Source organism: Aptenodytes patagonicus, chromosome 1 (assembly GCF_965638725.1).
Source record: "Aptenodytes patagonicus chromosome 1, bAptPat1.pri.cur, whole genome shotgun sequence".
In the NCBI taxonomy this organism is placed as follows: Eukaryota; Metazoa; Chordata; class Aves; order Sphenisciformes; family Spheniscidae; genus Aptenodytes; species Aptenodytes patagonicus.
In genome coordinates this window covers 69,593,268-69,620,752 of record NC_134949.1, presented here as the reverse complement: position 1 = coordinate 69,620,752, position 27,485 = coordinate 69,593,268, and the positions used below count along the sequence as shown (strand labels likewise).

At 48.1% G+C, this 27,485-nt stretch overlaps 1 protein-coding gene across 1 annotated transcript in view; it reads right to left on the bottom strand.

The window, feature by feature from the left end:
* Positions 1–965: 965 nt before the first annotated feature.
* WNT5B (Wnt family member 5B) overlaps positions 966–27,485 on the bottom strand; it is a 74,790-nt gene continuing 48,270 nt past the window's right edge. The window contains exons 2-5 of the mRNA XM_076341358.1: positions 18,419–18,567; positions 17,453–17,700; positions 10,835–11,127; positions 966–2,698 (exon numbers count right to left, since the gene is read on the bottom strand). Coding sequence (XP_076197473.1) covers positions 2,240–2,698; positions 10,835–11,127; positions 17,453–17,700; positions 18,419–18,567 — 1,149 coding nt within the window. The 3' untranslated portion in view covers positions 966–2,239. The remainder of the gene's footprint in view (positions 2,699–10,834; positions 11,128–17,452; positions 17,701–18,418; positions 18,568–27,485) is intronic.

Below are 27,485 nucleotides of genomic sequence, written 5' to 3'. Positions count from 1 at the left end.
GTCTTTATCGGGAAGGCCAAATGAAATCATTTTGAATTATTAGACACATTAACAGTTCCTGAGGGTGTCATATACAAATAGCTGACACCTTTAAGCACTGACGCAATAAGGATGGACAAGAACATGAGGTGAGGGTGGTGGGAGGAAAGGTCTTTTTTAGATGTATCCAAGGTAGAGTAAGTTTTATTACTGGGCTAGAAACGTATAGTATCCCAGGAGTGAATAGCTCACACATTTGATCCGATCTTGGGCTCAGGCCAGCTCCCACTGAAGTTTAATGGGAGTTGGATCAGGCCACTGCACTCACATTTTTTCCATGCATGGAAAACTATTTCCGTTACTTTGAATTACAATACCACTGGCTTTGGATTTTATATAATAAAATAAATCTAGGCCACTGTTTATATTCCAAGAAACTGCATTCTGGGATGCCAGCAAATATATTGCCTGTTGGATTAAAAAAAATAAAATAAAAACTGGACACATTGGTTTAAAAAAACAACAGCTCCTAATTATTAAACATAATTTTTCTTCCTTGTGCTTTTCTGGAGTCCTCAAATATTTGAAGTATGAAAGGTACATATAAATTCTTCTCTGGTGGTTGAAATGGTGGAATCTGTGAAACTGCAATGCTTTATAAGAAACAGAGGTTTAATATAAAAATAATAATCTTCATGACTGGCTCTTTGCTTATTGGCGTATTTTGTGCATTTTAAAATTTACAGGGGAAAAAAAACCCCAACATCCTTGGAATGTCAGTAACAAAGAGGATGTATATTAGCAAACCCTTATATTTTGGGGACTGGCTTCTCTTGATTGTTCTGACTGCAAATGAACTCTGCAGATGCTGAGAGGCACAGGAAATGTCTTGTGCTAGAAACAGCATTTGTTCCCTGCTTTATAAATTGGATTCTACTAAAATTCCAACTTGGTAAGACTGATTAGCAGACTTTGGTAATGCCTTCTGCCCTAGTACAATTTTATTATACTCTTTTATTACCAATGAAAAACACAGAAAAGACTTCCATCGGTGAACATACGCCCACATTCTGGGAGCGAACGTATCTGTGGTTAGCTTATGCTGGGGAAGAGCATAGTCCCCGGACTGTGAAATACAGAGCAGCAAAATAAAAGACACCTCACCAAAAGAATAAAACAAAACCACACATATACACAAGCAACAGAGGGAAAGAAATCTCATTGAGGGGTGTTTAATGTTAAAGACAAACTATACATCTGGGATGGTGGTGAGGAGGATTTAATAGAGCTGAACAAGGTGACCACCTGCATCCAGTTCAAAGAGGAAAACCGGCAGCGGTATGAGGAGTGCTTATGCAGTCACGTGCATGTGTGTGCGTGCAATGCTTCTTTCTACTGACAAAATATGAAGTATATTGCCTTTGCAAACATCCCTGGGCACGGGCAGCTTCTCCTCTGTATTGACAAATTAAGTTTCAGCATGGAGATTAAAAGGAAAAAAAAATAATTTCCCTCATGCACATAGCCACCTAGTCTGAGCTGGACAGACTTCCCCTTTGCCCAGGCGGTACAGAAGAGCTAGGTGCTGGGGACTCCCAGGCTGTGCACTGGTCAGCCACAGGTCACACCTTCCTTCCTCACAACAGCAGGTCGTAAACCTTCCTCCACCACATTGTGGTCTGTGCAGCACCCAGGAATGGTTTACAGGACTCTGGATTTGAAGCCATATTCTTGTAAAGGAGCCTCAGCTAACCTTCCCTCTAAAGTGACAAAGCCCTTTAGAGGGACCAAGAATTGGTTCCAAATTCCCCAGTGGGTTTAGTGGGGTGGCAGGGTTTGAAACTCAGATAACTAGGACTCGCCCACATCTGGCTGTAATTTCAGGTGTGGAATAACTATGCAAAATGCTGAGATTTACCGATGAGAGAGAGCAGAAAGAAGCTACTCTTTCCTTTCTCGCTGGCTTTGTTTCTGTAATGAAATAGTATGTGCTTGTGTGCAGGGGGGAGTTCACTTTGTCAGCACCTCCTCAGCCTCTTCACCCTGACTGAAACATCCAAGGGGAGATGCACCCAAAGACAAACTCCCCAGCAGAACTGAAGGAATGGCAAACCAGCCGGCCTGATGGGGGAAATTTCAAAACCAAAATGTCTCTTAAATAAGCTTCTTTAATTATTATCATCATCTGTTTATTTATACAAATATAAAATATATTTATATAGATTTATATAATATAGATTTGTTGCTTTGGTGGCTCTTTTCATTTACAGACGTACTGGTCGACGATCTCTGTGCACTTTTTACACTTGACGTAACAGCACCAATGGAACTTGCAGTGGCAACGCTCCACCTGGACGCTCTTGAACTGGTCATAACCCCGTCCGCAGCACATCAGCTCACACCCATCCATGCCCTCTGAGGTCTTGTTGCACAGTCGGCCCTGAGTGCCCAGTGAGCCAGTGGTCTCATTGCGCAGGCAATAGTCCGGGCTGGGATCGACGTAGACCAGGTCCTCTTGCGTCGGCATGTTGAAACGGTTGTTCACCAGCTCCAGCTTGCCCTTGCGGCTGATCCTCATGGCAGCGGCGCTGTCGTACTTCTCCTTCAGCAGGTCACCCACCTTGCGGAAGTCAGCCAGCTGCAGCCAGCAGGTCTTGAGGCTGCAGGAGCCCGACACACCATGGCACTTGCAGGCCACGTCCGCCAGCTTGTACACGGCCTGCGGGAAAAGGAGTGCAATCAGGCAAAGCTGCATTTATTCCTGCTTGCACTGGCAGCTGGCTTAATTACAATGAATTCATCACGTTTTCATAACTGCTTTGATTATCCCCCCATTTCTGTTGTTTCACCCTTCAGAAGACACAAAAGTCTCCTCTTCCTCCTGTTGCAACTGCTGCATTCCTGTTCCCTAAATATTTCTATTTCTGGTCACATTGCCTCCAAACATGACTTCCCCACCCCACCTTCTTTTCCCCTGGCAGATTTCTGACCTGAAGGCAGGGCCAAGAGTGGGAAAGAAGAAGGGGAAGAGTCCTCTCCGCGTGGACTCTGGAAATTCGCCCAGTCTCACGGACCACTGCAGTATTGCATGTTTTTCCCTTCAGAGCTGCGAAAAGGGAACACCTGGGAACCTGCCCATTTCCTAGCACCTGCACCAGGAACCCACGCTATCGTTGCTGGGATACATCTGCATCCTTTTGAAATAAATCCACGGACCCACACCCTTTCCCTCCGCCTCTGCTGAGAGAAGCTCGTTCAGGGGCAGTGTCCGGAGGAGGTGCCGCTTTCCAGAGAGGAGGAGCAAGCCGGAGTGGCAGTGGTGGTGAGAAAGATGAACACCTCTATCCTGGAGCAGGGCAGCTCTCCCCTGCCCGAGGTGTTAACCAGACGCCCCTCCTTGAAGAGCAGGGCTGAGCTGCAAGCCCTAACTGCAAACCTGCGCCATCTTGTGTCCAGACATTTCCCTACGCTAACAGGACTGTCGCCACGCAGAAGGGCCTACGTTTCGAACAGCAAATGCAAGCTTTCGGTGCTGTCTTCTCCGAGATACTTTCAGCTGCTTTTTCAGGAGTCTGCGGGGGCTGTAGATGCATCATACCCCTGAAAATCCGGCATCAAAATTAACAAATAGTCTTGAAAATTTAGGCCAGTGAGCGTTAAACCCTGAGCAGAGCAAGTACGTGACAGAAAGGATAACGTAAAGTACATGACGTAAAGGATACTCTCCTCCTTCCCACACTAGCTGGGAGGAGAGAGAAATATTGAAAAATATTCTAGAATAACAAAGCTCAAAATAAACTGAAAAATGCAGGTTGGGTTTGTTCTTTCCATTAATTTCAGAGACAGGTACAAAACCGCGTGCTACATGAGATCCTGTCAGCACTCACAGGCACTGACAGAGTTTGCAAAGCAAAGAGCTGCCATCCCCACACCATCAGAGCTACGCCGTGTTACAGCAGCTTACCCCCCCAGCCCTTGCTCATCGCGCTCTCACCATCGGGCTCACATCTGCTCTCCCATGACCATCCTGCACGTTCGCAGGGAAGTGCCTCTGCCAGATCCCACGTGCCAAGCAGAGCTATCTGGCATTAGCTGCAAAATTACCACCAGCTGTATCTGGTGGGGGAGATCAAGGAATATGAGAAAAAAAAATAGGATGTTCTGAAGGAGACAGCGATATGTCTTCTAGCCAGGTTTTCTGCTGAAGAAAGCAGCCAAACACTGGGGTTTCTTTTCTGCCTCACTCACTGACACAGAAGAAAGCTTCCCAGCTCTCTGCATTCGCGTGCCAAAGAGTAGGTGATTAAGGCAATTGAGCATACTGCAGGCAAAACCTTCTGCCTACGACTACGTTCTGGACCAGCAGCGAGAGGTCAGAGTTCTCTCACAACAAGTGGTTGCTCCTGGTCTAACTAACATCTACTGCTTTTGACAGCTAGTGAAGATTCAATTTGGCTTAATGGCTAAATCACATGGAGGACAATCCAGCTCCCAAGAAAGTCAATGGAGTGAGTCCTTAAAACAGAGAAGCTTTAGTTCTGCTCCTCAGAGCTCAATTTACTGAGGCAATCCCTCACGGCGCAATGTAACAGCTACAGGCTGGGAGTTAAGCACTTGTCTTGGATCGAACTACAACTGCAGAGGACCAACCACACCGTTACTTAAGGATTCCTGCTGTACTATAACCAGACAGAGCTACAGCTGAATTTCCCGAGCCCCAGACACTTACTATATCCTCACTGCATTGCCAGCCTGCTTGTTATAAGCTTGTGTAGCACTTTTTGGTTATGGTTCTGTCAAATCCCAGGCCACTCGTGCCTCCCTTGCCCTTGCATGTGTTTTTATAAAGTATTATGATTCTTCCTAATCCTGGGCTTTGTTCCTTTAGAAAAACACTGCAACTCGATCCTTCTCAGTTAATGTCATGGGACTGAGTTCACTCCGACCTGGCTTTAAGCAACTGATGCTCAAAACATCTGGCCCATGTGGGTAGTAGCTGTGCTGGGGAATGTGAATGCTACCAGTTATCACAGGTAAGCACAGCGCCACTCAGCCCCCGCAGCTCCCACTATCAATGTCCTGCGGAGGTAACCATAGCTTCAGCCGCTAAACGGCTCTCCTACTCTCCCCCTTTGCTGCCCGGATGGGGAGAAAGCAGAGGAAATTGGAGAATTCCTCTCTGACCGGGCTCAGGTCAAGGTAAAGAATAGCAGACCCCACATGCAGTTCTGAGGACAGGGTCTGATCGATGGCTATGCCACTTAAACAGGTTGAAAATGCCTCTAATGGAAAGGCTTAAAGCCGCTTCCCATAAGCCCAAGTTCTCTTCCAATTCTTTTCTTGCAAGAACGGGAACGGGAAGAGAATTAATGGGGAATTCCTATGTGGTCAATTAGCCAGATCCCCTTCCAGGCTCTTCTGGCACTGGCTCGAGTGACTGATGACTGAGGCCTGCCATATGCCGACTGGGTAAACAGCGCGGAAGGACTGACCGCCACAGTTCGCCAGACAGGGCGACAGATAAGGAGCGGGGGGAAATAAGAGAGGGTAATGGAGACCAATTGGAAGAAAAAGACAGATGGAAGGAAAGGACGTATTGAGATAACAGCCAAAGACAAACAAACAAGGGCAATAAAGCCAGGAGCCACTACCACAAGGACTCCGAAGTGGAGTGAAGGGGTGATGGGGTCACAACTGCCCGAAAGATAAAAGACCTCTGGTCCCCTCCTGTCCCTCTCAGCTCCTTCTGAGAACCACAGAGAGCAGGGAGACGATCTTCTCTCCCGCCACCAGAGCTCCTCAGGGTTCAAGGAGAACTTTCTCACCCACCGGAAACTGAGTGAGGGGACGTGCCAAAAGTCTGCTTAGAAATCAGAAGACATCAGTTGAAACACTGGCTGGGAAAGCGGGGCAAGGCTGTATGTGGGATGGCACCTGGTGACCACTTAGCAATGCTCACTGCCGTGTCTCCTTTCTTTCAGCACCAACTTTTGGGAGTATGGAGTTACACGTGCACCTTCCTACTTCCAAAAGCAGAATCTCAGAAGTGAAAACTTAACATTTAGGAATGCAGGACTAGACGGGACCTCCTCGGTTATTAAGTATGATCTCTTGCTATTGTAGGCATCGCTTCAGATAATATTTTCCTTAAATGTATAGGGTGCCCTTTTAAAAGCAATTAGGTTTTCAGCCACCATTATTCTGATCACTATTCCAATGATAAAGTATCTTTTTCTAATTTCCAGCCTAAATGTATTCACTTCATACCCATTTGCTATTGTGCCAAATTGGCCTTTTGCTTAAAAAGTACTTTTCTTCCCCTATTATTTCTCCCACTAACACAGACATCAGTCATATCCTCTCTCAACTTTCACTTTGCTAGGCTAAACATGGCAAGCTATTCTAGCCCACTTTCTTAAGAAAAGATTCCTATCCCTTGGGTCAACCATAACAAGCCTTTTCTAGTCTGAGGTCATTTTGCTTGAAAATATGAGAACATACGATATTTTGGGGCCTTGTGAGAGCTCAATACAATGGCATTAGTATTCCCCCATGTTTTATGAAAAGACTTTCCCTACTACATTATAGGATATTTACCACCTTCCAAGCCACATTACATCTGCAGTCATCTGCAGCTGACTGCTGCGCCCAATTCTTTTCTACTCGTTTCCTAATGACTAAAAATGTTTTTCATACAAGACCTCAAATGGTCTTAATGTTGTTTTATTGTATGTCATTAGCTGCTGTGCAAAATTCAGATTCTCCTCTGTATTCATAATACCTGCCACCTTCGCATCATCAGCGAATTTCATCAGCCCATTCCTAATTCTTGTGTTGGGGCTGAGAAACAAAAATACCAAGTGTTGGTCTTGAGGCAAGTCCTTGAAGAACTCTGCTAATTGAACTCTGTCAAGATCAAGATACGTGCTTTCACACAACTTACTGACATCTTTCCTTGAACCAGTTTCTTGTCCACCTCACAGCTGCTGCATTTTTCCTTATCTTTCCCAATTTAACCAAGTGTTTACCGTGTGGGAAATACATTAAATGTCTCACAGAATTTCAGATAAATGAGACCTATCAGATCTATTTTGCTTTTTCGAAAATCAATGATGTTCTAAACTATTGTGTGATCAATCTTTGAGAAAATCTTCTCAAATTATTTCCCATTTTGCCTCTTCCTCTGAGATAGCCTTTCCCCCAGGTCCTCCTATAAATACCTCTGAGGTCACGCTGCCTGTGCTGCCAGGTGCCAGCTCTTTCAGAGCGTCAGGAAAGAAAGGGGGCGCTCCCTGTGACTTGAGAGCTTTACGCTACCTGAGTTTTACTTCCAGCTTGGTTGCGATAATTTCCATTTCCAGCCTTTCTCCTTTGCTCCCACGCTAACCTATTTCCAAGAGCCAAGAGGAAAGGCTACCCTGTACTGGCCAAATACCACCCTGACCAGGCAACCCTGGAACCCGTAGCAATGCCATCTCAGAGCCACCCCAGGTCTCATCTCCATCCAGATACTGTCATATCCATCTCCTTCCCCGATCCCAGCATTTCCATTCCTCACTACCCCCAAATCCACATCCACTCAATCCACCCCAAAGCCCCACTCTCATTTACTCCAGAGCCCTCCATTCTTCCAACCCTTGCCACTTGACTCCCATCTGAATCATTCGACCAGATCCCAAACTCCCCTCCATCAGCAGCCCCCTGCACCATCCCACCCATCTCAGGTCCGCTGGCCCTGAACTTCAGTACTTGCTGCTCAGCTCCTCTTCCTCTACCTATCTGAACACGACAGCTGCCTCCTCATGCCTTCCTCGTTCCCACAGGGTGCCAGCACCATCGGCCATTGCCTGCTGTGATAGACCTTGCCTGCCCTTAGGGCACCCTGCCTGGCTTCCGCCAAAAAGCACAGTCCCAGGGGGATTTAAAAATCTACACTACAAACGCTTATTCCCCTAGGCAGAAGCGTTGAGGACAGAAAAAAGACATCTCCATTGTGCAGCAGACATACGGTACCCCTCCCCATGAGCAATGCCCCCCATTCCAACTTGAAGCCCCTCACATACTTTGGGGACCAAAACTACTCTGTCTTTAGACTCGGCCCCATCCTCACTGACTAGCAGTCTCCTTTCTTCCAATCTCCTCCAAAGTTTAAAAAACTTTCGCTGTTTATTTTACTACCCTTTGCAAGGTCTGACTCAGCATGATTTTTTACTGTTCTCACTTCATCTTTACACTTCTTGACCTCTAAGACAGAGCTTTTCGTTATTTATTTGCTATCAATCAGTTCTTTTTTTCCATTCCTAGTAGGCTCTCGGTCTATTCCTAGCAGCTTCTCTGTGGTAGTTATTCATTCAGTGAGGTCTGGATATTCTTCCTACAAGCTTTTTCCTCTTGCTTGGCATGCAGAATTCTAATGGCTTTAGCATCTTTGACTTGAAAAAGTTCCAGACCTCCTCCACATCGAGTTCCTCGGTTGAGTTTACTAACTGGCTCCCCTAGTTTATCAGAGTTTGTTCTTTGAAATCCAAGCTTTGAAAGCTTAATTACACACTGGTTTATACTTCCATTTAATTTAATCTAAAATTACTTGTGTTCATTTAAACTAAGGTTATTTTCTATGGCCATCTGTTCTACAGAGTCTACAAAAACCAAGCTTGAAATAACATTGTCTTTTGCTGGCCCCTTTGGAAAGCTTTTGTCCAGGTCCTGTGTTAACTGGAGACACAGAAATCACCTTGAGAGCTTGTCTATGGAGTCCAAAGAAGCACGGGCACTGTAGCACTCCAAGCACTTTCTGCACTGTAGTAAAGGCAGGACATAACTGTTTTTAGCTCTGTCCTTAGAGCAGGACAAAGCTTTCTTCCATCTAAAACCATGTCATCATTTGAAATCACAGCTCAGTGAGATTCTTGCCCATATAACAAGAATAACAAGACAGGGTAGTGTTTTACTCATGCTGTGGAGCAAGTATCTTCTGACTTGATCTTCTAATACAGATGTTACTACAGTCCAACTGGTGCGTCAAACTGTTGGGCCATATTCTGTCTCTGGATCCCTCAAGGCAATAGGACTGGCTGTTAAAAAGTCCCATAACATATTCACTCCCTGTTTTAGGCAGGGTATTTATCTGTAGTAATCCAAGTTCATGACTCCAGACATACAAGATGTTCAAAGCAAGTAATGTAGAGAAGAATGTCACTTTCAGGCTACTACTGCGTGGAGGAATGCCCCCCTATTTCTAAGCAAATGCAGACCCTCTGCCCTTCCAAGCCAAAAAAAAACCAACCTCAAAGCAAAACCCACTGAGTTCTACAGCTTTCAAGTCCATGGTTTTCCACCTACTGCAAATTTACCCCAATCTGATTTTGCAAAAGAAGCATGGAGTATTTGCAATGCTTCAACCTGACACATTGATTTCGCAATCAAAAAAACAGAGCAAATCTTCTTTGGTGGCAAAATGAAGCCAAAATTACATGCAGAAAAGACAGACATACATAGGAAAGGGAAAGATAATTCAGTAACAATTAGCAGTAAGAAAGGACAGAAAATTGATAAGGAAACTAAGGATATTAGTTAAGAATGTGCAAAAGAGCAAGACTAAGTACCCTTAATAGGATTTTTTAATATGCATTAAATATAAAATTAACCTTAGAAAAGCTCACTACTAGGGAAGAATGATAAAAATTTTAAACACCTTGCGGAAAAAGCACAAATGTTCAAGTAAGTATTCCTGTTCTACATTTGGAAAGAGGCAGGATTCCACAGCTGTACCACATACGAAAGATGCTACACCTTCCAGGCTATTAATCACAAACAGAAGAATTGTGGAAAAAGCAAATGCGCATACACTGAACGCATACAAAGGGGACAACTTCACCTACGTTTACAGCATCAGTGAGACCAACACCAGAACCCAGCATGTCATTTTGGTATCCAGTTTCTTAAAGGATATGGGAAAACTGAAAAGGTATGCTAAAGCAATGTGAAAATGATTTGATGGCTGATGAGAACATCTGAAAGTGAGTGTCTTCAGTGCTCAATCTAGTTTGTCAAGAAAGAGCAGTGAATAAATTACCGTAGATAAATACTTCTATGCAGAGGAAATTCTGATTACTAAGAGGCTTTTGGATCTAGCTGTACAAGTCAGAAAAAGAACTGATTGGAAGCTGATGCCAGATAAATTCAAATGATAATGAGGTAGTGTTGAAACAGGGTGATTAATGATGGTAGCATACTACAAAAGGAAGTGATGGATTCTCCATCCCTAGGGGTCTCTGGATCAAAACTGTGTATCTTCTCAAAAAATGTCTGTCACCTAGATGCAAATTATTTATTTTGTGCAATACCAAGGTAACTGAGCAAGGCGTAAGTTTTAGAGATAGTCAGGTAGCCTGATCCGATGTTTGCTTCTGGCCTTACATTCCCAAAAATCTGAATGATGGCAGTAGACGAGAACTCCACGTGCCAACAGATTCTTCTTTTCACCAGCAGCCTGTCACTTTGGCAGCTCTGGGAAGCCAGTTTCTGAGACGTAAACCTTGAAAGTGGGCCATAACAGCACCTAGTTTATTTGGAAAGGGCTTACATGTCTGCACACGTGTGCCATACAGTATCTCAACAGACCCAAAACCTCACTGGCTTTAGCTGGCAACAGAAGCCTGCCATTAAAACTGGAATATAATATTGTCAATATTGTCTGTTATATTCACAAAAATGCAGAAAATGTGACCATACACCGTTACTGGGGCATCGGTGGACTATCCCTCATCAAACCTCCAAGTAATTTGGTATCTAGCTATCTCAAGCCTTCTGAATCTACCTCTGAGAAAGAGGAAAGGGTCAGCATTCGTCTTACCCTGCGACCAGCCTCGTTGTTCTGCAAGTTCATCAGCATGCGAGCCTGCTCGTCTGAACCTCTCACGTAGTTCTTCTCCCTCTCCTTGGCATCCACAAACTCCTTGGCAAAACGATATCCATACTCCACGTTATCCCCGCAGCCGCCCCACAGCCAGTCTCGGGGCAAGTCCTTGGGCCGGGCGGTCCGGCTGCAGCCACAGCTGGAGAGCTCTCCTTCACGGCAAGCCCGGCTGATCGCGTTCACCACCCCAGCAGCACTTACGGCGTAGGTGAAAGCAGTCTCTCGGCTCCCTGCGAGAGAGATGTGAGAAGCAAATGAACGAGAGACTTAACAAACACAACGCGCAGCAAGGAGCAAGCACATGGGCTCCGGACAGTACGACACGGTGTGCTCTGAGAAGGTGCACAGAATTAACTGGAACAAAGGAACAGGGTGGTCAAGCACAAGGGCACCACCCCATTCTGGTAGAGGGGGAACTGTCATAACACATGCTTGCATCCCATTTTTGTTTTAATTTCACAGTAACAGCTCCAGTCTATTGACTGTCCAGAGCTGGCAGTTTCTGCGTAACCAGGATCAAACCCAAATCTGATTTTCTGACACACACCAGGGAAGGGGCTGAGATTCCTGCTGTTGCCTGGAGGAATATTCTTAGGAAAAGCATGCTCTTCATGAATTTGTCCATGCTGCTCCTCAAGGATTATTATTTTTATTATACTTATGTTTGACCATTTAAAAGCCCTGGAAACTCCAGGCCTTGCCCAAAAGAAACAGCAACACCAAAGGCAGGGAGTGCTCAGCCTCCTTCCTCTCAGATCAACCCTTCAGTATCCTCTCATTTTAACCCAGAGGAAACTCTCAAGCAGCAAGAGGGTTATTCACTTGCTGAAAATACAGCTGCTGCCTCAGCCACTGAATTTGCCAATCATTGAGAAAAACTAATGAGGTTGGGTCTGTGCAAAAGGAGCGTTCTGCTTAAGCCAGATATCGCTCTGGGACGGTTTTCATTAAATTGGGACAAGGGCTCTTTATGGGCTCCTCAGTTCATCAACCTTATTTTGGTTTACATAAGGTCAGCTGAGAATTGTTTTGAGACAAACTGAAGGAAACCCATTTTTACACTAAAGCATCAAGGCAGAGGCTCTCCAAACGCCTACAGAACTGCAGTGCTGGAACAACTAAAACTTTCCCATGTAGACAATAATAAATGAAAAGACTTTCCATTAGCAGGTTTACTAGAGACTGCCCTGCTTGGAGTGTATGTTCTATACAGCTTAGAGTCTGAGCCAAGCAGCTGGATCGGGTCTCCAGCTATGTATTCCTGGCAGTGATTCAGCCCCAATTTGACCGGGGCACCAACGGAGCCAGAACACTGCATGAGGCCAAGCGTGCTGCACCAGCAAGTGCTGTGGGTCTGAAGGCCGGGGGGGGGGGGGGGGGGGGTAGAGGGGGATGAGAAGGAGGCAATCCACACCTGCACTCTCACCACACGATGAAATAACTAACTAAACTGACACCTTCAGAGTCATTGTGTGCATCACCAAACTTTCAGGTGATAAAGAGAACAACTGCCAAAGCTTCGCTGGAATAAGCAATCTGATTGTGGGGAGCTACTTACACCAAACCCAAGCAAGAGGCCACCCTCTAATGCTCTCAGGCAAATTTGAGTGACTTCAGAGGGCAGATCCTCCAAGAACAGTTTGTTACCAACCCACAAGGCTCTCAGTGCCACTTCTCTCAGCAGGACTGAGCTGATGCTTTTGGTATGCTCTTGTTCTAATTTGCATGTGCTGACAATCTGTAATTAATAGCAGCTTATCACCAGCTTAGTGGTAATGACCCAAGACAAAGGCAAGGCTGTGAATGGCATCCACCTTGCAGAACAACTTGTGATTCCCCCCCCCCCCCCCCAAATGAGAGTTGTACACTAAGGGCTTCTGCTCTGGAGTACAGCACAAGGCTGATAAAATGCTACAGGACACTTAATATAGAAGGGAGGGCCTCACTAGCAGGTCATAAGACTACGCCCCCCACACCTCCCTGGTCCGAGAGGTAAAGAGGAGTGACTCCTAGTTAAGGTAATTCAGCTGAGACTGGCCCATAAGAGAGTTATGGTCATTTTTCAGCAACCAAAATCAAGCTTTCATTCATCTAGGTTGTTTTGCATGTTATGGGTATTTTAAGGTAACGGTCCAATGCGCAGTTTTGCCCCTGTATGGTGAGAGCCCTGCGGACACACCAATCGCCCTGTTAAGTAGAGCACTCTGCATCTATAGAGATTAAGATACATACAAGAAAAGGACCTCCCGCTGTTACAGCTTGTGCAACAGAGCCTGCATGACTCCAGGTGCTTAGCATCCTTACAGCTTGATCGAGATGCCTGAAAGCACAGACTGGATTTACACTTCTACTGTCCGTGTTTTAACCATCTCCACATTTCAGATGTAGCAGCACGACAACTCAGTGTGCAGCCCCTGGATCTGCACGAGTTGTTTAGGCTGATGAGGATGGTGGAGGGAGAGGCTGAAGCGAGTCACGGTGGGTGGTTTTTTTTCCCCTGCTGCCCACAAAGCAGAACAAACCACAGCGCTCGGCAGATGTAGGTTTGGAAGACCGCAGCTTGGTTTGGGAGGCGGGATCGGATGTGTGCGTGAAACCCTGCGCTAATACAAAGCAAATTTGTAGCTGGCAACTGTGGGCTTATATATCCTAGTTTTCTCTGCTCTGCTACCACGCCTTCCAGCTTTGGAAAAGTATTTGGGTTTTTGCCCATCATCTCAAAGGTCACCCCAGTTCCACACCTCTGTGCCATCATCTCAACAGACCAGGGCGTTACTCCCCACATTTGTGCAAATGTGAACAGAGGTTACAGAGACGGCCAGGCAGTAACCCCACTTCTGCCCCCTCACATGCTTCTGCCAAGCTCTCCCGAGTGGTGGGCCGGAGTCACCCGGGGCTGCCATGCCCTGGCCAGGCTTGGGGGACAATGCCAGGAGCCATGCTCCCCGGCAGGCTCTGCCCACCGGCGTGGAGCTCCGCAGAGCTCTGCTGCCCTCCTGTGCCCGCTGGCCACCCGCCACCGGGACAGGGAGCCCGGGGCCACGGCGGCTTTCGAGGGGGCACTGGCGAGGATGACAGCGTGAGCTGTACCCAGGTGATGTGTCGGTCCCCCCGGCTTGCCTTTCTGGAGCTGCAGGAGAAGGAAATGGGAGAAGAACGGACCCCAGTGGGGAGACCTGACACAAAGATGATAAAAATGTGTCACTCTAACTTTTTTGATGAGAACGTTTTATTAGTTTCAACTGATTTTTTTAAAAGCATTTCCCTAAAGTTTGCCAATCTTGAAGAAAAACGAGGAAAAATATTTCTCCTTGTTCTCTTCTTTTATGACTCCTTTTTTTTTCCTTTTTGCATTTGAAAAGGCAGAAGAGAAGATCTTTGGCTCCAGAAATGACTGGACTAACCTGGAAACCCCAGCCTTGCGTTTAGGATTGCGCTGAAGGAGATATATTCTTTCCTCCCCTGAGGAAATTCTAACACGACCTCTTTGGGTGCTCTGTCCTCTCCCTCATAAATGTAGAAGTAAGGAATGTGTCTGTATATAATGTATAGAGATATATATACACACACGTGCAGTCTAAAATCTGTATTGACAGAACAAGAAGCAACTTCAGAAGGATAATTTTTGTACATCGCCAGATATCGAGTAAACCACATTTAAAAGGTAAGAGCAATTCTCACGACAACACAAACACTAGGAAAAACCAACGCTAAAAAGCAGCCTACTTCAGTGCTACAGATGCCTCTACAAAAGCTTTGTGTCATTGGACTGCCTCACCTCTATGAAATGCACAAAATGAAGGTGTAATGATTAAACACAGACCGACTGGGTCTCCCATTTCCGAGCTGAGCCAAGTTCTGCGAGGGAGAAAGGAAACAAATCTTCCAGGTTTCTGAGTGAACGCTCTCCTGAGGATCTCCCAGGCTTTGGACTTGGCCAGGGCAGGTTCTCCTTCCCTCCTACAATCTAGAGCAGCTCAAGAAATGTAATATATGCCATGCCTGCATCGGTGGGTGGGCAGCCGAGGGTTGTTGGCACACTATACACCTTCTGGGTCCTTCTTATCTCTTCCCACCCCGCCCTCTCCACAACACTCTGGCATGCCTCTGCACTCTTGCAGATATTCTGGTCTCCAGACCTTTCTTGTGCCATTGGCACAGAGTACAGAAAAAGGGCTGCGGTCCAGAATTGGGGCTCAGGGGTTGAAAACAGGAGACAGGCACACTGTATGAGCCCAAGGAAGAATGACTTTATAGTTGACACGACCTGAGAGATTGAAAGGCATTGTTTTCTTCCACAGAGTGGAAAATAGATTTGCTGAAATGATGAGCAATGCCTCATTACAAAGTAAGAAAAAGTAGAAGCGGAGGGTGGAACTAAGAGAAAAGACAGCATCCCCCTCCACAGCAGCTTATCACTGACATAGGCAACAGTGATGAATCATCGTAGACCCTGTAACACCCCAGGCCACCTTTGGCGACATTCTTCTTACTTCTCTTCTGTGCTGTCTTGTGCTGGAGTATAAACATCTGAACATGCTCTAACTGACCAGAGTATCTAAAGGAGCCAGGTTCAAAACTCTTCGTTAGAATAGTTTTTTAAACAGCGGGCAACCGCAGGCAGTCACCTCACAGACACTACCATCAGCAGATTCCTACTAGAGATACAACAGTAGTCCTAGCAAACAAATGCACGCACACACAAACCAAACAACAGCAGCAGGACTACTGGACATACCCATCACATACCCACACCACCTCTTTCCTCATCAAAACCCAAAGCTACTCCCAATCTAAACTAATGGGATCAAATTCATTTTAGAGAGGAGGAATCTTCCCTCTTCCACTATCCACTCTAGTCCCTTCTTCCCGTACACCCTCTGATCCTTCCTGACTGCTTTCCATCCTTCACCTCTGATCTTTGCTTTCTTAGTTCACCCTTACTTCTTTTCTCCAGGTGTGGACTCACTGGACCAACTCAGGGCTGCAGAAAGGTACTGAAGAAGAGGAGGTTTGCTCTTCCCCAGAAGGGGAAATTCCTATTTTCTTGTGTCCTTCTGGCGTCACTAGGATCTCTTTGGGGATCTGAAATCTACCCCGTTCTTTGGCGTAAGTTACATGTGAGGGAGAGACACCAAAAGAGAGATATGGAGATGTATTTTCTGTCCTTTCCCTTTGGTGGCTGTAATTTCAGTTTTCATACCCTGAAGCACAAGTTCTAACAACCTGGGATTGCATTCAGCCTCATCTGGCCACCACCCTTGCTATCAGAAAGCAAGAAATGAAGGATGCGCAGATGCCTTGGATGTGTGTCAGGAGCTGAAAGTATGTTTCAGGAAATGGCATTTCACAGGGGAGTACCCCAGAGAAGCGGGGATTTGTTGGAGTATGAGCTGGGCAGAAAGGGAGGAATTAGAATGGCTCTGGTGGGCTGAATTAGGGATTCTGAAAGGTTGAGTAACACATGCAAAAACGTCCCTAAAATTCTCCAGGATGACACAGAAGAATTTCAGGATCAAATGGAAGGGATCATGGGACTTGGCTACCCTGGTGCCCTATCGCCTTGATGCCCCAGAGGTATTAAAGATGCATCTCTTGGTGTCCTGCTGCCTATGCCATTTTTTTGAGAGTGAAGCCAAAAAGGTGCAAGCAATGCTGGGGGCAGCTGGGGGTGCAGGAGCTGGAGGTCTTTTTCCATCCCTTGCTAATTGCTTTCCCTGACCTTACAGCCTAGAAATAGTGCTGGTTCTGGATTCTTCAGTGTAAATGATCGGCTTTGTGGGTGGGAAACAAAACCTGGGGTTGGTGAGAGTGTGTGTGTGTGTGCGCGCGCGCGCGTGTGTGTGTGTGTGTGTAAGCACTGTTTTAACACCTTTTCTTTATTGTCCTGGCTGTCGGACACATCAAACCAAGCCCGGATTTCTCAGTTTCTTGTCATCAGATGATTGCATTTCAAAAGGAGATGGGACAATGTGGCTCGGTCACACCTCAATTCAAGTGCAGCAATGGCCTGTCAATGTGCCTCTTACGGCCAGCAGGGCAGGAATTATAAAAATCTCTTAGGTTTACACAGAAAGTGGCAGAACAGGGAGGGGGGGGAGATCCCATGCCAGGGGAGTCTATATTTCCCACATTCTCGGGGCTGCATTCCCTGTCCGAGGGCACTCCAGATGCTGGGAATGATAACGCGGGTCCATTGTTCCTGGCTCCAGCGTCTTCCCTCCCTACCTTTAAACAAGCACACAAAACAAAAGCAGACCCCCTCTTCCTGACCTTCCCATGCCCCCCAAAGAAAGTCCCCGTCCCCCCCGCTGCCCCAGCTAGCTCCTGCTGTGGCTCAGGTGCACTGCTGCCACCCGCTCAGGCGCAGGCAGCACACAGGCAGCGCTCGGGCAGCACCAGCACACCACGAAATGGAAAAGCTCATTAAAGGCAGCTTTAGGAGCGGTATTAATGGGGCTCATCGCTCCTGCATGTGTATTTGAAGAAAGGGAGAAAGCTGCACAGGGACAGCCGGCTTGCGCCCAGCACCTGCTCCGTACTGGGTGCTCCTACCTATTTTCATGACCCGCCCAAAGACAGAGGTGTTGTCCACCGTGCTGCAGTTCCACCGCCGCTGCCGAAACTGGTACTGGCACTCTTTGATGGCACTGCGGGCCCCTTCCCCGATGAACACCATGTGTTCCTGGTAGAGCTGGCAGAGCTTGCGCTGGCCAGGGGAGAGCCCCGGCAGCTGGCTGCACACCGGCTGAGCGCCGATGATGTACATCTCAGGTCTCTGGATGGGGTTCATGGCCAAAGACCTACGATGAGAAAAACATCCAAGGGAGTCTGGAGGGAGAGGCCCCCTCCGCGAAACGGCCGGCACCTTTCCCCGCCAGCCCAGCCCAGCCCAGCCCCGCTCCCAAAGCCCGGGCGCATTTCTCATGTCAGCTGCCTCCCTCTACGGCTCTGCCAGATGCGAGGCTTTTCCAGGGCTCTAGCGGGAGAAACACAGCTCGTTTGTAACCCGAGTTTAAACACAGAGGACACCCGGGATGGGGAGGGGGCAGAAAGCTCAGCACTTTCTCCGCAGAAGAAGAAAGTGAGCTGCTTTTTCACAGACGGCCAGCGAGCGATGCCTGCCTTCAAGCCAGGCTATTTTCCGCTCTTTAGGGGAAGGGGGCTCCGCGGCTGCTCCCAGGGCTTTTGGCAGCGGGTCGGAAACCTTACCCATCCTGGCCTTACGCTTTCCCCACATCCTAAGGCCGGACGGGATTTCAGCGAGCCCGTACAAAAGGAGCCCAGAAATGCCTGGAGGAGAGGGGCTACGTCCCCAGAAATTGGGCAGGGGCAGTGGGAGGGGAGAACCTAGAAAGAAGCGAGCTGCCGCGAAAGAAGCCCGGGGGGCAGGAAAGTTCCCGCGGGGGGCGCAGGGCAGCCGTCCCGCTCCCGCTCCGCCGCCCGCCCCCGGACGGTCCCCGGTCCCCGGCCCGCGGCGGCGGACAAAGGCGCCGCTGGCTCCCCCGCGCCCTCACTCACCACCAGGAGTTGGCGTCGGCCACCGGCGAGGTGCAGCTGCAGAGGAGCGCGGCGGCGAGGGCCAGCCTCGGCCCGGTCATGGTGGGCTGCGGGCGGCGGCGGCGGCGCTGGGGCAGCCCCCGCAGAGCCGGCCGCCGGGACGGGGCGCCCTGCGGAGAAGCGCCGAGGAGAAGCCCTGGAGCGGGGCCTGCGTGCGGCGGGGGCGCGGCGAGCACAGCCCGGCTGCGGCTGCCGCCCCCTCCCACCCCGCCCCCGCCGCCCCCCGCAGGACCCTCCCCCGGCCGCCGCCTCCCGGGGGCTCCGGCGGCGGCCCTGCCTCCCGCCCGCCCGCCCTCGGCCCCGGGGTAGGGGCCGCGCTGCCGGGGCTCCGCCGCCACCGACGGAGCCTCCCCGTCCCGCCCGGGGGGGGGTGTGAGGAGACGTGTGGGGCTGGCCTCGCCCTTAGGGGCGTCGGGAGGGGCCCCCAGAACCTCCGGGCCGCCCCCGGCTTGGCCGCCTTTGGTGCGCCCCCCCCCACACGCTCCCCGGCCTGTGGCGTGGTGTGGCGGGGAGCCCCGCGGCCGCAGGTGTGCGGGGAGCCGGCGGGGCACATCAAAGCGCCGCGCTGGCCCCGCTGCCTTTGTAATGCAGGGCCGGCTCGGAAATAAAGCTGCCCCCTCCCTAAAACGGCCTCCAGAAGGGCCCCGCGCCATGGCCCCAGCCCCGCGCCCCGGGCGGGGGGTCTGCGAGGCGAGTCTGGGCTACCGGCGACGAGCACAGATAGGGCTGGCACCAGGCCCTAATGGCTTTATGGGCAGGGGAGGTGGACAGGAGAAAAGCTTCAAAGGCTCCTCTTGTCCAAACATCCCTCTCCCTTCCCTCTCGACCCACCGGGAACCTCAAAGGCGGGGGCAATCTGGCAGCTCCTCAGCCCTTTCCCCCCCCAGACACCGGTGGAAAGCAAATGCAGGTATCCGGGACCCGTGTGAGTACTCGTAACAAACGCTCCTCACACCCTGACTCCCTCAAGCCGCAGGGAAACAGCCACCTTACCACACCATCCACACTGCTGCTGCTGCCTCCATCTCTACATGGCCTCCCACCGTCCTGTTCTACCCTGTGCCACACGGGCCCCACCTCTCCGCCACAGACAAATGCACCCCCCCTCCTCTCCCACACAGCCTCCTCGCCGGGCTTGGCGTCCCCCCCGACCCTGCCCCTGCAGCTCCCCGAGCACAGGCTGAATGTGCGGGTTCCCTCCAGCAATTCCCAGGTTGCGGCCGTGGCGTACGTGGTCCAAGACCCGCAAGTACCTGGCCTTTCACTTCGCCTCACGAGCAGCGCCCGAGACATGAATCACCAGACTCGGCCGCTCAGACCGCTGAAGTGTATTTTTTATCAAATTCCTCGCACCCGCCACGGTGGACTTGCTGTGTTTGTTTGCGGCACGCTTCGCTTCCTCCCCCATCCAGATGTGCTGTACCTGCAGCTGGTGGCCCATCTCACCTGGCAGGCAGATGTGGGGCTGCGAGTGCCAGAATTAGCCTCAGGACAAAAAAGCCTTGTGTGACCCAGAACCTTGGTGGGAGGGGAGTTTTACTGCTCAGGCACAGCAGGATCCACGTCTGAAGAAAACAGGGTGACTTTATTCACATCTTCTATATCCTCCCTTTTCCTCCTCCCACAGCCCCAAGCGTGACAGAGGGATGGCGAGGTGTATGTGTGTGTAGCCACGCATACATGTTTTGGGTCTGTTTCTATAGGGAATAGACAGAATGGAAAGTTTATCTCCGGGAGTCTGGGGAGGAAGGAAGTTGTGTATGGATGAATGGCTTTTCCATGACAAACAATGAGTCTGCACAGACATGGTGTGATGTCACCTAAAGAATTTCCAAGCCAGCCTGAGATACAGAAAACCTTCTCGCTGGCAGAGATGAGAGCGTCCCACCTTTCCATCTCACCACAGCCAGAAGAAAGAACTAGGACAGGGGGAAAAAAAGCCCTCACTGTCCCACACACGCACACAAGGCATGCACCATGTAAACAGATGACATGGTGGGAGAGGTGTATCTCCAAGCTTCACCCTCACCAAGACTCCTCATGGATTCTGAGAAAGGAGTAAACCGTGGCGAGCCGCCCCAGTGCCTCTCCCAGCCAGGAATGTGAGACGGCACCAGCCGATGAGGCACTTCCACAAATACGGGTGATGTCAATGTCCGTGTTCGTGTGAGCTTCTCTGGGCGCATGTGCGCAGCCGCAGCACTCGGCAGGGCAACAAGGATGTACTACCACACGGCCCTGAACCGGTGGTCCATCTCCAGCACTGTGGCATCGTGGAAATGAAAACCTTTCCAGCTGGTAAAGTCTGGGAGATGCTCACACGAAACTTGGTCCAGAAACACACGGCGTTAATTAAATATCTCATTTTAAGTACTAATATTCAAAGGCAGCTGATGATTAACAACAGCAAAGTGGTGTGAATACTGCTAGTAGCAACTCGACCTCCAAAAAGCACCAGCAAGGCAATGATCTGATTTTGAAACACGAGACACAAGAACTGCCGTACGGGATAAGATAGCTTATCCAGCCAACCTAATATCCTGTCAAAGGCGGCAACTAAAGGAGATGCTTCAGCGGGAGATGCCTGAAACTGAATTCTACCTAAATTCTGCTGCTGGCGAGAGCGACTGCCATTGAGTCAAGATGTGAAATATGGAAGTGAGTCCTTTTTAATGTGCTGGAAATAATTTCGTCACTGGCTGTGTTTATGACTTCAGATGAAGTAGTAATAGCAGGTGAGGCATTGTTGGAGGGATTTAGCCTCAGCCAGCAACTTCCAGACTGAAAGCTGCAAAGCACTTGGCCAGTGGTCCAAAGAATATTGTCTATCCCTCTTCCTTGCGCCTGTTTCTACTTGCCACCAAAACCTTGAAAGTGAGCTTTCAATTTTGTAAATAAAAAGCTTGGGTTATTTTTTTAAGCCCAAACAGCTTTGGCAAAGTTGTTTGCCAAAGCAGGGCTGGGTGGGAGAAGTCAGTGAAATTTTGTGAGACGAGAGGTGGGGTGAAGCGGGGCTGCTGGAGGACTGGGATGAACGGAGCCAGCAAGGTGTCAGGTAGGAGAGGAGGGTAAGGAGCTGCCAGCAGGTAATCCCAAATGACCGACTGGGATGCTGGGAGAGTCATCAGGATTTGGGTGGCTCAGGGGAAGGAGGCTAGGAGTGAGCAGGACTTTGGGATGGCTCCATACGAGTAACACGAAGGGGTCACTACACTAACAGCTATAAGGGAGGCCCTGGAGAAAGCTGGTCACACCCACTCTTCTGTTCCCTGGCTAACCCCTGTCTCAAATCCAGAAGAGCCCAACCTCACCCCAGGCAGACCACCCCTCCCGGCTATCACTCCTGTCCATTCCCCACCACCCAAGTGACTCCCACTTTGATCCCAAACTGTCTCCCCTGCAGCAGCCCACTCACACCAACTCACACCGCTCCTGCTACAGGAAGGGGCAGTAGAAAGAAGTCCGAAACTGAGGGTTGCTCTTGCTTCTGCTGGAAAAGGCCCCATCCCACCCCTTCGAGTGGGCCTGGCTCACTCAAATGGCAGTAGTGAACCCATGCTGCGCCCCGAGTGCTGATGCCTTCACCCAGACTGCTGAGGATCACCTGAGCCAAATAGGGAGCTGTCACCTGAAAGTGGGACACGAATCTCAACCTTCAGATTAAAGGTCTAATGCTCCCTTCTTGGGACTAACTGCTCCCTTCTTAGAGAGAAAAGCAGTGGCAGCAAGCCTGCGTCTTCATAAAGCCTTGGCATTCTGCTGCATTTAACAGTCTGCTGCCCTAGGCAACTGTCTACTGTGTTGCCTGGCTGCCTAAAATTAGTACCTGTGTTTGCCTTTGTTCGATTTTCAGAGGTGACAACTGTGCATGAAGCACAAATTTACACATCAAGTTTCCAAAGTCACGGCGGAGCAGCTGGAGAGCTATCACCACTTTCCCAATACCATCCCTGCCGCGTTTGCTGGAGGGAAGCTGCAAGACTCCAAGAAAGAAGGGGAGGTCATGTCCATGAGATCATTTGCAAAGATTTGGCAGACTGTGAAAAAAGTTGAACCCTGGCTAGAAGACAGCCCTGATAAATTAGAAAAGGAGTTACTCATACAAACTCCTTGTCCTACCCCTTATTGTTTTCCAAAAATTTGGGATGTCCCCAGGTGTGACACAGATCTTTATCAAGTGCTATAAGGAACACTGAAAGAAAATGTAAGTCTCTTTCCACATAACTTCAATGACTCACATTTCTGCATCTTGTCCAGTTCATTCCAGATTGGGGAGAACTGGAAAACATTCTTGATCAAGAGCCTTTTTCAAGTTCCTGTTTATTCTTGCAACTTGACTGTGGTTCAATGCTTGTTTTTAATGCCTCGCAGTGTCCAGTGCATCCAGAAACATTATTGCTCTCTCTGACATAAGACACTTACTCAAGATGGGAAAAATATTCACTGAAGTAGAGTTTCCTCTACTTAAGGAGCCAGTAGAGGTGCATTACCCGGGAAGGAGGGTTTACACGTGCTACTCGAAAGGGAATCCCTGCCCCCTGGTTCTGTGCCACAAACCTGCTGGTTGATGGCACCAAGAGATGTACTGTAACGTCCTGCTATACATCTGCTTCTGGCAGCCAGGCTTGTTTTTAACCACAGTTCTTACTAAGACTTTAGGAATCTCATTAAAGTCGCATACCTGCCCATTCAGCTGAACCAGTTTTAGAGGGAGTGTAGATTAAAAAAAAAAAAAGTCCCTTGAAGCTAAATTGCAGCCCTCACACAGAAACCTAAATCATCTTTTATCCCCCCCCCCCCCCGCTCATTTGGTGCTGTGCTGCTCCCCTGCTGCCGACCTGTCCCTCTCTCAGCACCATGTTGCTGTACTGGTGTCAACCTTCCCAGATCTAAATGTGTTTATTTTATTTGTATTGTGATTATTACTTAAACAGCAACTGGAATGACCTCCATAGGTCCAGATCCAGCTGGGGTGTTACAGAAGGTGTAATAAAACCTTCTCAAAGTACCCCAGCACATCAGCCCTTTGTGTCCACCTCTTTTGTCTTGACATTGCCTTGCCTCGTTGAATTGTTACGCACTGTCTGTCTCCACTGGAAGGGCAGATTATTCCTGCCTATGTCCTGCTTGTTTCTTTTGGTACTTACACACTCAGTTTTATCTCCTGATGTGCTCATGCGCTACCTTTTTCTGCATCTCATCACCTGTCACCCCTGCTGACAGATCCAGACTTCCTTTCACCACTACCTTGCTCTTTCATTTTTCCATGACTCCCTTGGCCAACGACATCCAGTCTCACTGTCACCAGGGTATGTAGTGCAGCAAGTGCCAAGATATACCTGCCAGTCTCAGCAGACCCAGTGACAGCTGTCCCCGAAGTGCTTCACCAAGGAGAGCAAGAATGGAGGAAGGTTGCAAGTAAAGCAGAAGTATTAGACAACAAAAGAGGCCAGATACTAAATATTTTCACCATTTAAAACCAGAATAGGTAAAAAGGATAGTGATTCTATGAATAAAACAGCTTCTCATTAGTGAAAGATACAGAATATATGTAAATCCTTATGAACATTGTCATTTATGCCACAACATTTCACAGGACAGGCAACGAGCTCACCTGGAGCAAGACCATCTCACCCACAACAAAAAAAAGGAGCAAACTCCAAGGATAAACCTGGACATGTCCTTCCTCCCTCTCAAGGTGATTCAATGGTAGTTGTACTCTTACAGCAGATTAAATCCCAGTGTTAAGCCAACCTGGTCCACTGAGACCAGATGTCCCAAAGAAAGCGCAAGAGACTCAGCAGCAACTTGTGGAACATCTGCAGAAGCTGCGTGTGCTGAAACAAAATCGATTTCGATTTTTCAAAATCAAGAAGGAAGCAACATAGAACCATCCCTGCAGGTACATGGCTGCTTGGAAACCTTCCATATTTCCGATATCCCCAGGGACAGATCCAGGCCACCCGGTTCCCTTTTCCACGGGAACTCTATTTGCATGTTGGTGACCTCAGTCGAGAGCCAGAGACCTGAACCAGGACATGTCTGGCCCAAATTTTGCACTTCTTGTTCCCATGACTACTAGAATACCAGGGTTTCTGGGACTGCAGCAAATCATCCTTAATCACAAACTGAAACCTTCTTAGCATCCTTTATTTACGTGAGCAAGCCCTGTAAGAAATTAGACCAGCTCCACTATGTGTAGTCATAATCTATTAAAACACTAAATGCATATATTTGAAAAAAGTACCAAGCATTATCCTCTGATGACCGTTCAGTGGCTTATTTAACATGCCCGTGGTGTCACAGCTTACTTGCCAAACAGGCACCCCATCTCCTTAATTGGCACTAACAATTTCTGCTTCCGAAATTGTTCCCCAGACCCACTCAAAGGAGCCACGGGAGGTCAGGTTGAAACACAAGCCCAGGCAGGGTTAGGAAGCCCATGCTGCTGCTCCCCAACATTGCAGGTTTCTAGGATTGAAAGCTCCAACCCTTAAGGCCATCTAGCCAACACCTTCCTCAAGTGTTAAGTTTACATGGAGGATTAACCATCCTAGAGGGGAATAAGACATGAAGAAAGTGAAAAGAAGAAAGCACATCCCTCCTTTATTTGTTTTCCAGGGGCCAACCCTAGGGGCTGGCTTGTTACCTGCCGTAGCTGACCGCAGCACGGACCCCTCAAGCAGTGATAGGAGGGCAGCCCTCGTCCTGCGAGAGAGCTGATGCTGGCTGCAGGATTTGCATGAGAACTCTGGACTCAGATTATGGTGGTTACGAGCACGTACGTCCGCCCTCCCTGAAGATTAGGAAGGATAACAGGACAAAGTTCTCCGACAGTGTGAGCAACAAGACAGCGAAAAGCAATCCAAGTCAAAGCAACTTCTCTGCAGAGATTTCAGAACAGGCCAGGGGATGGAAACAGCTGGATGACTTTAAGTGTTTTCTTCCTTACTCTGATCTTGCAAAGCATAGAGCACCCTTCATCCTCCCCAAAGGGGTGTCTAGCTCCCCCAGTCCCACTGGAGTCATCCCAAACCGAGAAGATTTATGTCTCTGCATCTCACAGGCCTGGACCTCATTTTTGCTCTGAGTACATATTCCTTTTAGTTTGTTCCATACTCTAATAATTACATCAACCGGCAAAGAAAGCCAAATATTTAAAATACAGTTAAGCTGCTGCTGCAGTGGCTCTTAGCTCTCCAGGAGCAAATGACCAAGGGAAACAGGGAGATGCATGGTTACTGCTCTGTTTTGGACATTCAACACCTCGGTGTAGGTCTCGGGGACCAGTGTCAGACTGACTCGGATCAATAGCCTCCTGTCAGTTAAATCATTGCCAGCAAAGCTTGATATATACATCTCCAAAGGAAATAGTAAGCCATGGAATAAATTCAAATTGAATTTAATTTCTCTCCTTCCTGTTAGAGTCTTCAAAGATGTTCTTATAAAGTCCAGTCTAATGAAAATAATACTAATGATCAGCTCTTCCTCCACTCTAGAATTGCAAAGCAAGCACATACACCCCATACATTAGACCCCACAACTCTAACAGCCACTATTTTTCCCTTACCTTACAGAAAGGGAAAGAGAGGTGCGGGAAAGGCTGAGTAGCAGGTTCAAAACAGTAAATCTGTGGTGCAGATTTACCGCCATTCAGCAAAGCATTAAACCAGGTGCTTGAAAGCAAGCATACGCCTACTCATTTTTGCTGAATCAGGATCAAAATTAAAATCTGCTTGCTTTTTCCATTCTTTTGACCACCAAAGACTTCTGCCATCAATTAAATGTTGTTCCTGCTCAAATACAGTGCATTCAAAGCGCAAGTAATAAACAAAACATTTTGGGAATAATGCCTCAGTGTATCAACTGTATCATCTACATAGTTATCACAGTTTCCAAACCAAAGAAAAAACATTTTCCAAGCATGTATACTATGTTTTAGTATTTAAAAATACATATAGAAAAAGCTGAAACACTATAAATAAAGCCCTATCTATATCAGAAGATTACACCGATTTAACCAATTTCAGAACTTATCTTCTATACCGTCCCACTTCAGCGTAGGAATTTCCTGTTAATTCTGCATGCAACAGATCTAAGCTAAACCTGTTCAAACTGTCTTGGGAATAGACTGCATATACATTTGTACCAAAAAGAGGATCATTTTATACCTCACCTTTACTCTAGCACCAATCACATATGTGCAATTCTAACTGCAGAAAATATCCTATTTAAGATCTTGTTCGTAAAGTGCTATTATAACATTATTACCTGCTTAAATAAAGAGTTTCCAGATACAAATTTTCAGCAAAATGTGCATGCATGCAAACCTAATCTGGAAGAGTTATATCAGTGTATCAGTGTTGTGTAGGTTAGTTACCCTTTAAACCAAAAGCAAAGCCTTCAAAATTAAGATCTGTACTCATTTAACTAGACTGTTTAGTTAAATCACTGCATTTTTTTTCTTTTTAAGTAGATAAGGTCTAATATTAGGAACAAGGGGTTGTGCCTCTTTTCAGTGACACATCATATGATCCCATATATAAATTCAGTGAGCATCTTGAAAGCCGTGGTTTACTTGGGGTCCCTACTCTGCCTGGCATCTCACTATGCAAAAAGCTGCGACTCTTTCTCTAATTTCCAGTCTAAATTTATTCATGGTCAGCTCACGCCCATTTGTTCACGTGCCAGCTTGTCCCTTAAAGCTCAGGATGCCAAAACTGAGGCTGGAGCCTGACAATATGGTTCTGCTGGCAGCATTACCAGAGTAATAAAGACCTCTCTCTCCCGCCGCGGGGGCTCATCCCAGCCCTGTGCCGCAGGACACTGCTCTTTCAAGGCGCAGCCAGCCCCTTGACGATATAAGCAGTTAGAAAGACAATATAAGGAGTTAAAAAGATTCAAAATTAAACTTACAAAAAGAAAAGACTTTTTTATTTAACTGCCTGGACTGGTTCACGTGGGAATCAGAAGCGCGGCGGAGCAGGGCAGGAACACATGGTTGGAGGGGGCTGAACCAAGGCAGCAC